General features: G+C 51.6%; 1 protein-coding gene across 4 annotated transcripts in view; it reads left to right on the top strand.

Moving 5' to 3' along the window:
- SEPTIN9 (septin 9) overlaps nt 1-10,889 on the top strand; it is a 250,111-nt gene extending 239,222 nt beyond the window's left edge. For all 4 annotated transcript variants that reach the window (XM_024206297.2, XM_024206300.1, XM_024206298.1 and 1 more), the window contains 4 exons: nt 224-319; nt 2,460-2,556; nt 6,055-6,106; nt 8,145-10,889. In XM_024206297.2, the coding sequence (XP_024062065.1) occupies nt 224-319; nt 2,460-2,556; nt 6,055-6,106; nt 8,145-8,274 (375 nt within the window). In that variant the 3' untranslated portion in view covers nt 8,275-10,889. The remainder of the gene's footprint in view (nt 1-223; nt 320-2,459; nt 2,557-6,054; nt 6,107-8,144) is intronic.
- The last annotated feature ends 3,716 nt before the right edge of the window (nt 10,890-14,605 follow it).

Below are 14,605 nucleotides of genomic sequence, written 5' to 3'. Positions count from 1 at the left end.
GGCTGGGTGGATCAAACACGTGTCCTTCACTGAGCAGTAAGGAGGGGAGGGGGGGGAAGCAAGGTTGCCTGGCTAGTTCCAAGCTGGGGAGGGCTTTGAGTTACTCTAGGGCCATTCAGGATTGTGCAGGATGCAGCCCTGCTATGCTGCTGGGGAGGCTGAAAGGCAGCAGTCTTGGTCATGGAGTCTAACGTGGTGTCCTTTCCGTGTCCGTCTTCTTCAGATCACGGCCGACCTGCTCTCCAATGACATTGACGTGTATCCCCAGAAGGAGTTTGATGAAGACTCTGAGGACCGGCTTGTGAATGAGAAATTCAGAGTGAGTGGACGGTACTTTCATCCTGTAGCACTGTGGCCCAGAGCTCTTTGGGCTGGGCCCTACGGCTCCAAAGGCTTGTGAAGATTTTGTGGGGGTTCAGCAAAGTGCCTGTATTTCCTTTCCAAGGCTGGTGCACTTTACCCCTGTTTGTGCACAGAGACTGGAGACAATATAGAAAGAGAGGGTGGGAGATTTGCTCCCAAGGGCATGAGTATTGCCTGATTTCAGCCTTAGCCTGGGATGCTGAGCCCCGTCCTCCTGGCAGCGGGCTGGCTGGGTGTTTGCTCCACTTCCCTCCCACAGGGATAGGAAAGTAGGTAGAGTGGCCTTCCTTCTTGTGTTGTGTCCCTGACACCGCTGGTCTGGGCCTTGGGGAATATTGGCCGTTGCTGCTGTCCAAGGAGCAAGCGAAGGCCTCCTGCGGCTGGCGTTTGGGGGCTGGGGCTGTGACTTGTTTCCAGACGGCTCATTGAGAACTGGCCTGGCTGTTAGAGTCCGGCTCCCTAAATGTGACACGCTGGACCATGGTCTTCACCCAACAGGGGCCCTGGAGGCAAAGCCAGGCTGGGAAGCTAGGCTAGGAAGAGGAGGGCTCTGAATGAGAATGTTTCCCAGCCCTTTGGCACCCACTGGTACTTTCTGACTCTGAGGTGCGACAGCTGGCAGTGGGGCAGCAAATCAGCCATTAGCGATGGGCTAGTGTCATCTTTCTGCCACTCTTTCAAGCCCTCTTGCCCTTTGAGGTGTCGCTGCAGCTTCCTCCTAGGTCAGGGGGTGGGCAAACTATGGCCCGCAGGGCTTTGGATCCGGCCCACGGGATTGCCCCCTGTGGCGCCGCAGGCGCCGTGCCGCTTTCAGCAGCGGCCGGCCTGACGTCCCTGCGGCCCCTGGGCCCTTGCCTCCAGGCACCGCCCCCCGCAGCTCCCATTGGCCAGGAATGGGGAACCACGGCCAATGGGAAATTCGGGGGAGGTACCTGGAGGCCCAGCAAGGGGCAGCAGCGCTTCCTGGAGTGGCGCGGGGCCAGGGCCAGGGCAAGCATGCAGGGAGCCTACCCTCGCCCCCGTGCATGCTGCTGCCACCCCAGAGCCCGAATCCCTCCTGCACCCTGCCCCCCAACTCCCTGCCCTAAGCCCCCTGCCTGCACTGCGCACCCCTCCTGCACCCCAACTCCCTGCCCTGAGCCCCCCTCGTACACCCCGCACCCCTCCTGCACCCCAACCCCCTTCCCTGAGCCCCCTCCCGCACCCCAACCCCTTGCCCCAGCTCTACATACAATTTCCCCACCCAGATGTGGCCCTTGGCCCAAAAAGTTTGCCCACCCCTGTGCTAGGTTATGATTCTCCCTCAACAGCCTTTAACAAGTGGGCAGAGGAGCCCCTCCGCGCTGTGCGCTGTTGCCAAGCCATGTACAGGCGATGCCCTTTTCCTGTCGCGCTCTGGGTGGAGGCATCCTGTTCTCTGAAGAGAATTTCCCTCTGGCGGCACTATTGATTGGAGGCTCTAAATAGTAAGAGCTAGCCGAGAGGGGCACGATTGGAAGGGAGCAGCCAGGATAGAGATGCGTTGGCAGATTTTTATTGGTGTCTGTGACTGGAGCAGCAGGGGGCGTTGCAACAAATGGTGCTAACAGCATTCACAGAGCTGTGTGTGAGGCCCTGCCCAGCGCTTGCTGAGGTGATCCGTCCCCTCGCTTTGGTTTTCGAAAGCCCCCAATCCCCCATTTTTAGTCCTGGCTGCCTGCCGTGTTTCCCAGAGCTACCACCAGTCTCCCAAAGGGAAGCCAAGGAAGCTGGGCCCTTCTTGGGAGAGCAGCTGCTGTTGGGTTGGCCCCACACATGACGGCGGCGATGTTTCTAGCCTCCGTTGCTGTGCCCCCATTAACGTGCATTGGAAACAGACAAGTCAAACCTATGGAGATGTTCCTGTGAAAGTCGTCAGTAAAAAATCCCCTCTGTAGATTTCTCTGGAGGATAGACCCACAGCCCGGAGACCAGAGCTCTTAAACACTTACCGGAATGGCTTTGCCTGCCGGGCTGGCTGTGGATTATCCTACCCAAGGCCGCTCTGCCCAGTTTGGTTTACCTGCTGGCTTCCTGGATGAAGCCATTAACCTGTGCGCTATGTTCTGTCCCTCCAGGAAATGATTCCTTTTGCAGTGGTGGGCAGTGACCAGGAATACCAGGTTAATGGGAGAAGAATTCTTGGAAGGAAAACAAAGTGGGGCACCATTGAAGGTAGGGGCTGTCGTCGTTTGCTCCCACCACCCCCGTGTCTGTCTTCTGCAGTGTTTGAACGGGAAGTCAAAGGGTGGTAATTGGAAGCATGTGTAATATGTGGATAGAGCGCGCACCACTGCCCTCTACAGAATAGAGCAGGGTCCAGTTCTGGGGTTTTGATGGGAGTGGATCTTGAAAGCCTTGTGACACTGCAGAGCCCAGGCCAAGCATCCCAGAGCTGGGGTCTCATGGCTGGTGGGCAGTCTGTGTGAAATGGCTCTGGCAGCTCTCCATTCGCAGCGAAGCAGACACGGGTGAGGTTCCCTCCAGAATGGTGCTGAGGCCCTACAGAGGAGATTACACGGCTGCTATTGAAGGAGAAGCACTGGTGTTTGATAAGTGGTCATAAGGGAGGCAGAATGGCCCAGTGGTTAGGGCATCAGGCTGGAGTCCAGGAGACCTGGGTTCTGTTTCTAGCTCTGCCACTGAGCTGGTGTGACCTTGAGCAAGTCACTGGCACTTGTGGAACCTGTCTCCCCTCTTACCGCTTTCTCTGCCTTGTCTGTTTAGACTGTTAGCTCTTTGGGTCAGGCACTGTCTTAGTGTGTACATGCCTAGCACAATGGAGCCTGATCTCAGCTGAGGCCAGTGAAGGTGCTACTGTAATACAGATCAAGAGCTCCCCCTCCTATGCTTCCCCACAGGGCTTTGAAATATTTCAGTCTCTGATGCCTGTTCCATGCTCCCCTCACCCCTCTTGCCCTTCCCTCCGCCCCCAACGCAGTGCATCCCCGCACCTCCCAAAGCAACATTCCCACCGCTGCCCTGCAGTGTCATGGGAGTTGAAGGACCAAGGAAGGAGAGGGCTCCTGAAGAATCCCTGTGATTGAGGGTGAGAGCAGGGTCATTTCTGAGCCCTTTCATTGTTCTCCTGACTGCTGGTTAGGAGGGGAGGATCCTCCACTGCTCCCGTTGTTTTCCTTTCTGTTGTCTCCCTTCTCTCCTGTCTTCTGCCCTGATGCCAGCATCTTTCTCTTGTTCAACAACTGCCCCAAAGGAGGGGCCTGGCTGCAGGAGTGCCATGTAAGTGTGGAGATTCTCTTAACAGGCTCTAGAAATCTCTGTTTCCCTAGCCTGCAGCCATTGTTGGTGCAGTTGAGCCTGGAAATCTGTAGTCCAAGGTGACCTGAAACTGCCGCATTCTGATGGAGAAAGACGGGAAGGGAGCACATGAGGGGATGGGGATTCCGTGTGCATTTTCCACCAGAATCATCTGGTCTGCCCTGGAGACTAGAGAGTGAGGGAGGAGAAGATGATATTCCAAGAGAGCTATCGTGGGGGGTTGGGCTGTCCCTTGTTTAACTACAAGGGCCAACATACACTGGAGAGAGAGCAAGCCTTTGTTACATATTCACCCCCTTTATCCCTGCAAGGTCCTAGAGCTCCCCATACCCATCTCTGCTGCCTCCCAATGGTTCTCCAGAGAAGACTGGACACGCCTGCTATTGCTGAGGAGGAACGTGTGCCTGTTAGGAGGTGGCACTCCCATTCGACGGCTTTTATCTGTCCAAAGGAACAAAAATGGGCACAGCCCCAAGTTAGCACTTTTTTTTGCCAGTCACCTTCAGTGGATTCAGCTGCACTAGCAATAGCCACTGTGCTCAGTTGGGACTAGTGTATGACTTTCTCTGCCCCACGGAATAGTCTCCACCCACCTACCCCCACTCCCTAATCAGCAGAGGCTGGGAATGAAGGATACTGAGTGGTGCCATCTTTTGCCTCTCTGAAAACGCTAGGATCAAGTTGAATGGGGGCGGGGCCCTTCTTCCCAGCCCCTTTCTCCTTCCCATCCCCCCAGTGCCTGCAGGGGGCGCACAGCCTTTTTTTCCATCTTGCTGCTTCATGAAAGGGCCCACAAATAGCCATATCCAGCTCCTCAGGCCCTCCCTGCCTTGCATCTGGAAGGGATTCTCCACGCACCAAGCCAGTCTCCTCAGTTGCTTCAGGAGCCTGAAACCGAATGCTGGCTGCCTGCGGGGGGGTTGAGGGGGGTGTCTGTGCAGACGGGCAGCCTCTCAGCACCCGCTGGGGTGTTTGAATAGTCCTGTCCAGGACTCTCGCGGGATCTGTTCTTCTCTCTTCCCCACCACGTGCTGAACCTTCCTTTCTTCTTCCTCTTCCCCTCTGCTTTCCTCTTTTCATTTCTTTTTTTTTTCCTCCCTTCTTTCCTTCCACAGTCAGTTTCACGCCAGCATTTCACTGGGGAAGCATACCTCTAACAGATGACACATGCTCTGCTCTCGGTAGCGAGGATCCCAGAGGCACAGTCCATGTGATTTCACTGCTCCCTCCCTCTCTTCCCCCCCACCTTCCATTTCAGAGCTTTTTCGATTCTTTTTATAGAAATCCTATTTTGAGTAAGCGCTTAACAAAGATGCCAGAGAAACCCATTTTATTTTAAACCCTCGGATGCCCTCTTGTGGCCCGTTCTTGGTAACTCTCAAGGCTTGGCAGTGATGGTCCTGGGTGGGTTTGTGAGAAATGCTGGTCATCCTTCAGGTGGGGGGTATCTGCCTTCAGTATAGGGAGACTCAAGGACCCAACATTTGCCATTGGTTATGTTGCAGAAATAGTGTTGTTAATCTGCTTGCTATTTGAGCATTGTGTTCACCCATGTAGAAAACAAAGGGATCCTTTGCCCAAGGATCTGTCCCTCTGAATTAGACCAAGAGCACTGTTCAAACACACAATGTACTGAGAGCAGGACAGAGGATGATCACACAGCACTGTGATCTTTTTTTAAAGGCTTTTCTCTCCACGCAGCTTTTAATCCAAACAGTCCCAATAGTAGATCATGTCATTCCACAGCATGAATCAAGATTGGGGGGAGGGGCAGACTAAGGCCCAGAGATCTGCTCCAGGTCCCACAGGAAGTCTGTGGTAAAGCCAGGAATTGAATCCAGGGCTACTGAGTCACAGTCCAGTACCTTAACCACAAAACCATTCTCCCCTTTGCCTTTCCGGTTACCCAGGCCATCCCGGGAGACACTTACGTTGAAACAGATTCGTTGTTTGCGAGGAGTCACTTGGTGCCCCTTGCCTTGGTGACGCAGTGAAGTGGTAGTGGGCTTACACTGGAGGGTGTTCACTCCAGCAGCGAGTGAGCGTGAGCAGAGGAAACAGACATGAAAGCTCTTCCCGTCTCTTGCCAGCTGTTCTTTAGGCAGGTAACAGCTAATGAGCCTCTGTGTAAATATCCTGGCTTACGATGGCAAAGAGGCTTTTTCCTCATGACAGGCAAACGTTGATTTTAAGCCCATGGAATCCCTCAGCTGAGTGACCCTTCTGCTGGGCTGAAGCTCCGGCTCCAGGCTGTTTGCAAGCCCACCGTGCATGGGTGCAAATTCTGAAACCAAAGGCAGAGTCCCGCTTGTCCTGAAATTGCTGCCTTGCTTAGGAAACGTGGCTGTGTTCTGGGCTGCGGCCTAACGGTTTGCCTCCTCTTCTCCTTTCCAGTTGAGAACACGACACACTGTGAGTTTGCTTATCTGCGGGATCTCCTGATCAGGTCGGTATAACTGCTCTTGGGTGAGAAAGAGACTCCATTGTTGTGTTCGTCTCACTTCTGCCAGCAGGTGGCATCAAAGGGAAGGGCAGAGCTCAGCGGTTGCTTGGTGCATGAGCTGCTTTATCCTCTCTGCCCTTGCTTCTTGCAGATCACAGTAGCAACAGCTGCTGTGCAATCCATAGCCTCTTGAATGAGGACGTGAACTAGGGGGCTTCCCGTGTGCGCTGGCCAGCAGGAGAAGTTAGGGAGTAGGGAATGGGAAGGGAGCCCTGCTGTCAGACTAGCGATACCCACGAAAGAGGCATCCCAAAGATTGCTTCGGGCCCAGTGTCTCCTGCATCAACGTGCCAGCTGCCCATTGCCACAATACATCTCCATGCCCTCCAGTTGGCTGCTGTAGCACTGGGCTCATACTAGTGAGTGGAATCCCAGGTGTGGTTCCCTACAGTGGCAAAGGTGATGCTCTAAACCCCATTTAAACCCTTCTGAAGAGTAACCACCTCCAGGCCTAAAACTTCCGGCACAAATAAGACTAGTCCCTGCAGTCACACCAGCTAGGTTAAAGCGATAAGGGGCGTTGGACTTGTGTATCGTGGCTTAAGTTGATTGCCAGCTTGGATGGGGGGAAACTTCCCCTCATGATATATGGAGTCTAGGAATTCCAGGCCTTTCCCTGAAGCCCCTAGCTCTAGTCACTGTCGGCGGTATTACACTGGAGTCCAGGGGCCATTTGGTCAGCTCCTGGGTGAAAGATATGACTGACACGCAGCCTGACTTTGAGACGGGCCCAACCTGCTGTTTGGGTGTGAGTCACGCTGCTCTCAGAAGTGCTTTGCAGACTAAAGGGCGGGCAGCAAGTGGAGAGAGGGGCATGCTGGTTGCAGAGTTGTGCGTAAGGGCCCCTGTGAGAGGAAGAGCCTTCTCCACAGGTAGCAAAGCTGCAGAGAGCTCTGAGCTGGGGAAACCTGTGGCGGCCATTCCCTGCCAACGCAGGCTGCTTCCCTGAGTGTATTCCACCACTCCACATAACCCCCTCTAGGCAGTCAGCCCTGAGGTATGGGCTTTCCCCACCCCTGCAAATAGTGTGCAGGGCTCAATACCTCCCCCATGAGCCAGGCTAGATCTGCCCGGAGCCTTTCCTCCAACAGTAATCCCATGGCCAAGCCCTTCCTTGCCATCGCACTAGATCACCTGTCAATGCCCTCCTCAGAACAGCAGGGAATCGAGAGAAACTGAGAGTTGTGGGGAGGGGGCTGATGGAGGCTCTGTGCTACCACTTGCCTCTCCCATATGAGTGATTCTTCCCCCAGGGGAATGGGAGGCCAAGCTGCTCTTGTTCCCCCTCCCCGTTATCAAAGTTTCCCTGAGCCAATGGCTCATCAGGCCAAAGTGGTTAAGGCACATCTGTTTCCTAGCCCACGGGACCAAGGAGCAATGTGGCCAGCATTGCCTCCGCCCACCTTTGACTGTCCTAAGTGGATGGGGGCCCATATGGGGGCCTCGTGAACTGGAGGTGGTCTTTGCATGAGATTGAGCAAGACTTGAACCCCTGACTTTCAGAACTGTACTTGAGTGCCTTAGCCACTCCGCTACCGCATCTCATGGGAGGAGGGTGGAGATGCAGAGGTTATGGGGGTCAGAGAGGCAGTACTCTTCCAAGACCTGCCTATACTGTAAGCTCTGCCCACTGCAGATGCTCCGCCTACTCGCAGTCTTCAGAGGGTCAAAATATGAGCCTGTGGGCTCTTTGGGCCAGGCTTTCTGTAGAGGGGGACCACACACGTCTGTTGGGGCAATTTTAATGAACAAGGGCAGTTGGCATCTCTCAGGGCTGTTGTTCCAACTGCATCAGGTACATTGGGGTCACATTCTCGAGGTTCCCAGAATAATGAGAAGGGCTAGAGACCTTGAAATTGCGGGGTTTGAGGTGGCAGCATGGGAGAGGTGGTGGCAGACTCTGCTGCCGTGAAAGCCCCATTGTGGGGCCACGCATCTGCGCAGAGAGATCTCATTTAACCAGCTTCTCTGCTTCCCTCAGGACACACATGCAGAACATCAAGGACATTACCAGCGGCTTCCACTTTGAAGCCTACAGAGTGAAGCGGCTGAACGAGGGCCGGAGTGCACTCTCCAACGGCGTGGCCGACCAGGAGGCCAACGAAATGTAACCGTCTCGCTCCGTCGCCAGGACCCAACGCGCTCGCGCTCTCATTTCTTCCCCTCCCCCCCTTTATTTTTATATAATTCTTCTGCCACCGCCACCATCCCCCTCCCCCGCGCTGCCGATGTTAACTGACCAAATAACCTGATGCCGTATCTATCATGAAGAGCGTGGTGACTGCCAGGCCCCTGGCGCTGCCCGCCTCGTGGCGCAGGGGTTCCGTTCTCAGCTCCCGTTGGGCGTAGCGAGGGGCAGCTGGGTGGTTGGACAGGATGGCAGGGGAGGGGAGGAGATGACTGTTCCAAGTCAGAAGTCAGTCTCTATTTATTATCTAACACTAGCCCAAAGTGTAACCCCAGGGTAGGTGGAAGAGCCCCCTCCTCGCGAAGGCCTGCTCCAACTAACTCTACCTGGCTTCACCAGGAGCTGGAGCGGGCTCCGAGGGTTGCTTTATAATGAAATCCAAGCCATTAGGTAGGGGTGAGTCTCCTCCTCCTTGCTCACAGGAGCCGATAATGAAATTAATCTGATTTCTCTCTCCTCCGTGTCTTGAAACGGCGCCATGGAGTGGGGCCGGGGGCTGTCTCGGAGAAGAGGCGGCCTGCCCTCCTTGCTGCCATGCATCATGTCTGTAAAGCTCGTTGGAACCAGATGGCTTTGCCCTGCGTCATGTGGCTCTTTTATTTTCTCCTCCGTCCATTGAAGGCAAGGCTTTCTCTAAGTAAACATGGCCTTCATAAGCGAGGTGCGGGCATGAGGATAGATAGGGAAGGTGATCACAAGCTTACCTCTGCTTCCTCTCTTCTGCCCCCAGCCCTGTGCCTAGCCAACCCACTCACTCCACTCCCTGTTACCTGCCTACATGCAATAAGCCAGGAATGCCATGGAGTGACTCATGGATCTTTAAATCCCAGCCCGTTCTGAGAGAAGTGCCTTTGAATTCAGCTCCCATGCAATAGCTAGTTTCTGTGCAGCCTGCCAAATGCCAATTGAGATTGACTCTCCAGAGATGATTCTTCCCAGTTTTTCCCTGTCACTCAGTGCTTGGATCATACCTATGGCTGGTTTCCTGGGAACACTTGTGTATTTATTTTTAATTCAGTGTCCTTGTTGAAGGCTCAGAGTACGTTTGTGTGTGAAGGGGGCTGAGAACAGAACCATCTCTGCAAAGCACGGGCAGGGGGCCGGAATTCTTTGTACTGTGTGACTTGTGTGTTTTATTAGGTTTTAAATAAGCCAGAGGAGGCTGTTGGATCAATTTGGTTTATTCCTTTACCTGGGCAACTTATATGTACATAGCCAGTTCCTTAATCTGGCAATGCTTTCTCTAGAGAACCATGTGCGTGCACACAGACCGAGCCCCGCATGCCACACGCATGTTAGAAGCCTTCAGCTGTAAGAAAGGCTAGGCTGGTATCTCACGCAAGCTTTGTAGTATAGGGTCCTTGATCCCCAACATGGTCTGTTGACTTAGATCAGCTACCGTAAACGCCAAATGTGCTTAAATGAAACTCCATGCAGGGTCAGAACCACCCATCTGCAAGTCGATCTTCGAGCAGAAATCCAATGCTCTGCCTTCAACTTCTGTCTAAAAGCCCAGCCCCAAGAGAGATTCTGGTGCCTGTCCAACATCACTTTTCTGACCCCCCCGTGGAGGTGTAAGACTGTGCCCAGATTGTCTCCTCTTGGTGCTCCCACAAACTGGCAAAGGTGTCCCAACTTCCAGCCTCATGGAGACTCCTGCAGAGCCCCCTGAGGGATGAGACCAGTTACACGTTTACAGTCGGTAGGAAGGTTTTGAAGAGGGATGCTGTTCTCGCCTTGATTCAGAGGCCCGCATGCTCTTCTTCATCAGTGGAGTATCTGCAGACTGCTGCTCCCCCCACATCACTCTTCAGAGACCCAACCATAGAGGGTGCTCAGGGCTGCATCCCTCCACGCCATTTCCAGCTGTCTTACTATCCATGCCAGGCCGGTTGCAACAGGAACCCATTGCAGGCGCATTGAGTTTAGCAGGGCCCAATTCCGCATGATAGCAGAGGGAAGTAGCATTTTGCAAGATCGCCCCCCTTCGTGCCTGCATGGGCAGATGTTCTATACTGGTGGGTTTGGTTATGGGACACATGATGTGTCTGTGCAGGTGTGTTTGCCTTGCAGGTAAAATCTGTACTCCCCTTTAACTCTGTTTCGCCCCCCTCCTGGAAAAAATGTAGGAATTTTTACAGAGCTGTGTTAAGTTGAGGAAAATGAATTATTTACTTGCTGACTTGCTATATTTTAGCAAAAACAAACTATTGTGTATTAACTGAAAAATGTATGAATTTCAAGTGTTAAGAAGACTATTAAAGGGGAGGGTAGAAAGTCTTTTCTGCGTGATGCACTTCTGCAATTATCACCATCTTAAACTCCTTTCCTAGACAGTATCTCAAGCTGGGCCAAGCAAGACATGCCGCTTTCTCCTTTGTAATCTAATTTTTGGGAAAAAAATGTTTAAAAAAATTAATCCAGATCTATTAAATATGGCCTTTTGGGTGTTATATGCATTATGACAAATTTAGTCCTTTTTTGTATAAATAATAGTGTTTAATATGTATTTCCCAAAATAAATGTTTCAAATGCAAATGGAAAGAGGCTTACGTGGAAATGTTTGGTGGTTGTTTTTTTCAGAGCCACACAACCTCAGGAAGGTTGATCTGGTGTCAGAACTTTTACTATGCAAGGGCATTTCTTCCTGAGGGCAAACCCAGGGGCTGCAGGGATTGTGTTAGGGTCACCGTAGGTGGGGCTCTTATTCGATTGCTACGGTCCCAGTGCCACCATGCTGGGGTATTGGGAGTGCCACTTTTGAATAAGACAAAAGAGGTCCTGTGGCTAATAAAGATCCCTCTGGTTCTTTCAACAATAATAAGGATATTGGGCCAGATCTGGGATATAAGTGGAGATGGATGCTGAGCATCCTTAAAAATCTGGACAGGCAGCTGCAGTGCCCTAGCCAAATTCTATTATGGGTGACCAACCTCCCTCAGCTCCTGTATTGTTTCATTCTGCTAAGGTATTCCCATGCCTGTTACTGGTACTGTTCTAACAGAGGCTGCATTTCACTTGAGGCAATACCAGGAGCCTTTACTGGACCAACGCTCGTTAGTAAAGACCAAGAAGCTTCATTGAACGTATTCAGCTTCACCGGTGCCCATCAGTCCTGTCCCAGTATGGTCAGGTCTTGCTGGGACCGAGCAGAAAAGGGTTATTAGGCTAAGGGGTCCAAAGAACTGGAACCCATCAGCTGCACTATAAACCAGACAGGAAGTGGAAGGTGAGGGGAGCCCAGGGTACAATAACCGCTGTCGAGGGGAAGGACTCCTACATTTTCACTGGGTTTGTAAATGGGAAGGGGAGAGTGGCTGGAGCTGGCTGAGACACGAGGACCTCTAGGTGCTGTGATACTTAAGAGGAAAAAGAGACCTTTTAAGTACCGTATATTCTTCTTCAACACCCTCTCCAGAGCAGTGTGGTAGGTGGCAGCAGCGGCCCTAGCCATTTTGCGGGCCAGCATGGAAAATGGTTTTGGCGTGCCCCTCCCTGCAGCAGCTGAGCCAACCCACACCCACCCCGCACTTGCAACCAGCCAATCAGCAAAGCAAACAAAAAGACACCTAATCACAGCCTGGCAAACCAAACCAAAAAGAAAAGCCCAGCAGTGTGCCACCTTAAAGGGAGCAGCCTGCCCCAGAACCAGCCCTGGTTGGTGGGGCAGGGGGAAAGAGTTGCAACGGTGAAGGCAGCAGAGATGGGAGGATTTGAGGGCAGTGGGATCCAGACAGGAGATACTCAAGGGAGAGGTTCCTGAGCAGTCTGTGTGAATGAAGTGATCATGGATGGGCCCCACTTTTCAGGCACACGATGCACTAGCTAGCATAAGTATAGCTGTTCCCTGAGACTCTTATGCTGCTTGGATGAGTGTTTGGGGGCAAGACCCTTAATGAACATTCCCCAAAGGCTGCAGCTCCACTGGAGGAATGAGGTCTGGCCTCAGTGAAGGACCCTGGAGTCCCTGGGTGGCGGAGCTGTAGCATGGAACTGGAAATGGGTGGTTGGGAAAGCAGCTGGGTAGAACCCTGGTGCTGGGAGTAGGATGAGAAAGCCACTGTTCAGAGACCGGTCTGGGGTGGGAAAGAAGCAAGTGCTGATGCAGGAAGAGAGGATGTGCTGACCTGAAAGCACTGAGTTGCGCTGAGGTGATACTGGGATGTGCCTTTCCAACACACAGTCTCACAACATGGGCAAGTGCTATTCTAAGAATGGCCATACTGGGTCCACCAATGGTGCGTCTAGCCCAGTGTCCTGTCTCTGACAGTGGCCAATACAAGACCTTCAGGGAGAGTGTAAAGAACAAGCAATTGGAGTAAGCCACCCCTTGGCTTCTCCCAGCTTCTGGTAGTCAGGAGTTTTTGGGTTGCTCCAAGCATGGGGTTACACCCATGGCCATCCTATCCTCCATGAACTTATCTAGTTCTTTTTTTAACCTGGTTATACTTTTGACCATCACAACATCCCATGGCAATGAGTTCCACAGGTTAATTGTGCTTTGTGTGAAAGGATTTCCTCTTGTTAGTATTAAACCTGCTGCCTATTAATGTCAGCAGGTGATGCACACCCCATTTTTGTATTGTGGGAAAGGGTAAATAACACTTTTTCCTCACACCAACCATGATTTTATAGATGTCTATCATATTGCCCCTTAGTCATCTCTTTTGTAAGGTGAACAGCCCTAATCTTTGTAGTCTCTCCTTGTGTGAAAGCCATTCCATATTTTTTATCCTCTTTGTTGCCCTTCTCAGAACCTTTTCCAGTTCCACTATATCTTTTTTGAGATGGAGCAACCAAAACTGGACACAGTACTCCAGGTGTGGGCACACCATGGATTTATATAGTGGCATTATGATATTTCCCGATATTTGTCTTCCTTGAGTGCTCTGTTAGCACCTCGATCATCCAGTAATCCCATTGCCTGTTTGGCAGGCTTCCTGCTTCTGATATCCTTAAAAAAATGTTTACTGTTAGTTTTTGCATCTTTAGCAACTTGCTTCTCAAATTCTTTCTTGGCCTGCCATCTTATACTTATACTTAAACTGACAGAGTTTTTGCACCTGATAGCCTCACTAGGCTCTGACTTGTAAAATTTAAAGGATGACTTTTTGCCTCTAAAAGCCTCCAGTTCTTTTCTGTTTAGCCATGCTAGCATTCTTTTGGTCCTCTTATTATCTTTTCTGATTTGGGGTGTACACTTAGTCTGAGCTTCTGTTATGGGATTTTTAAATAGTGCCTATGTTGCTTGCAGGTATTTAATCCTTGTGACAGTGCCTTTTAATTTCCAGCTAACATCCTCATTTTTGTGTAGTTCCTCTTTTTGAAGTTAAACGTTACCGTGGTGGTTTTTTTCATATTATCCCCACTACAAGGATGTTAAATGTAATTACATTATGGTCACTATTATTGAGCAGTTCAGCTAGTCTCTTTGTGGGTTCTTGGTGCTTCTGTGTGGATGGAAGTATATTGTCTTATAATTGTCAGATGTGAAATATTTCTGTCTAGCAACTCCGATATACAGTAGAACCTCATTTATCTTGCAACCCCCTTTAGCCCAATTTAAATAGTGAAGGGGTTATGTCCATTGCTGAACACTTTGTATTAAAGTTCCTCCCATTTCTCCAAAATCCAATTAGTCCAGATAAATTCTTGGTCCCCCATTGTCTTCCGACAAACGAGATTCTACAGTCGTGAAACTGTCTGCACAGAGCGTCTCATTGTTTTAGTGAATTGCAATGGGCAGATGGCCACTTGAGCTGAAGTTCTTATGAAAAAGGCCTGATGTAGATGATGTAGCACTTACGAATGAGCTAGAGAGCTTCGCCTAGAGATGTGACTGCAGTAATGCCCCCCTCCCCCCAGCTCCCACAAGCGTTACCTCATCATGCAGGCTTTCCCTAAGATCCTATTTCAGCCTGTAAGCAATTTACTCCTGCACAAAGCAAAAGACATGGGAGCAAAGGGTGCCCAGCACATTGCAAGCTCCAGCCCAGTGAGTGCACAGAGCTAGCCCAATGTTTCTGCTGTATCCAACAAATGTTCCTGAGCACGATGCAGAGGGCTGCCGGGAAACAGCTTGGGATGGGCAAAATTCCTCTTCTCCGAAAAGGGGACTGTACCGTTCAACTCGGCTGAAGAACCGTTCCTCTGGGTCAAAGGCCATTTCACGGGAATGGCACAGCGAATGGCTTCCAGCTGTTCGGATGCTATGGAAAGGTGGTTTTTATAAAGGAGACAGCAATAAAGCCAGC

Source organism: Terrapene carolina, unplaced genomic scaffold, assembly GCF_002925995.2.
Source record: "Terrapene carolina triunguis isolate 2854851 unplaced genomic scaffold, T_m_triunguis-2.0 Scaffold192, whole genome shotgun sequence".
NCBI classification, from domain to species: domain Eukaryota; kingdom Metazoa; phylum Chordata; order Testudines; family Emydidae; genus Terrapene; species Terrapene triunguis.
The sequence above is the reverse complement of the archived record's forward strand: the minus strand, read 5'-3'. Positions and strand labels throughout refer to the sequence as shown.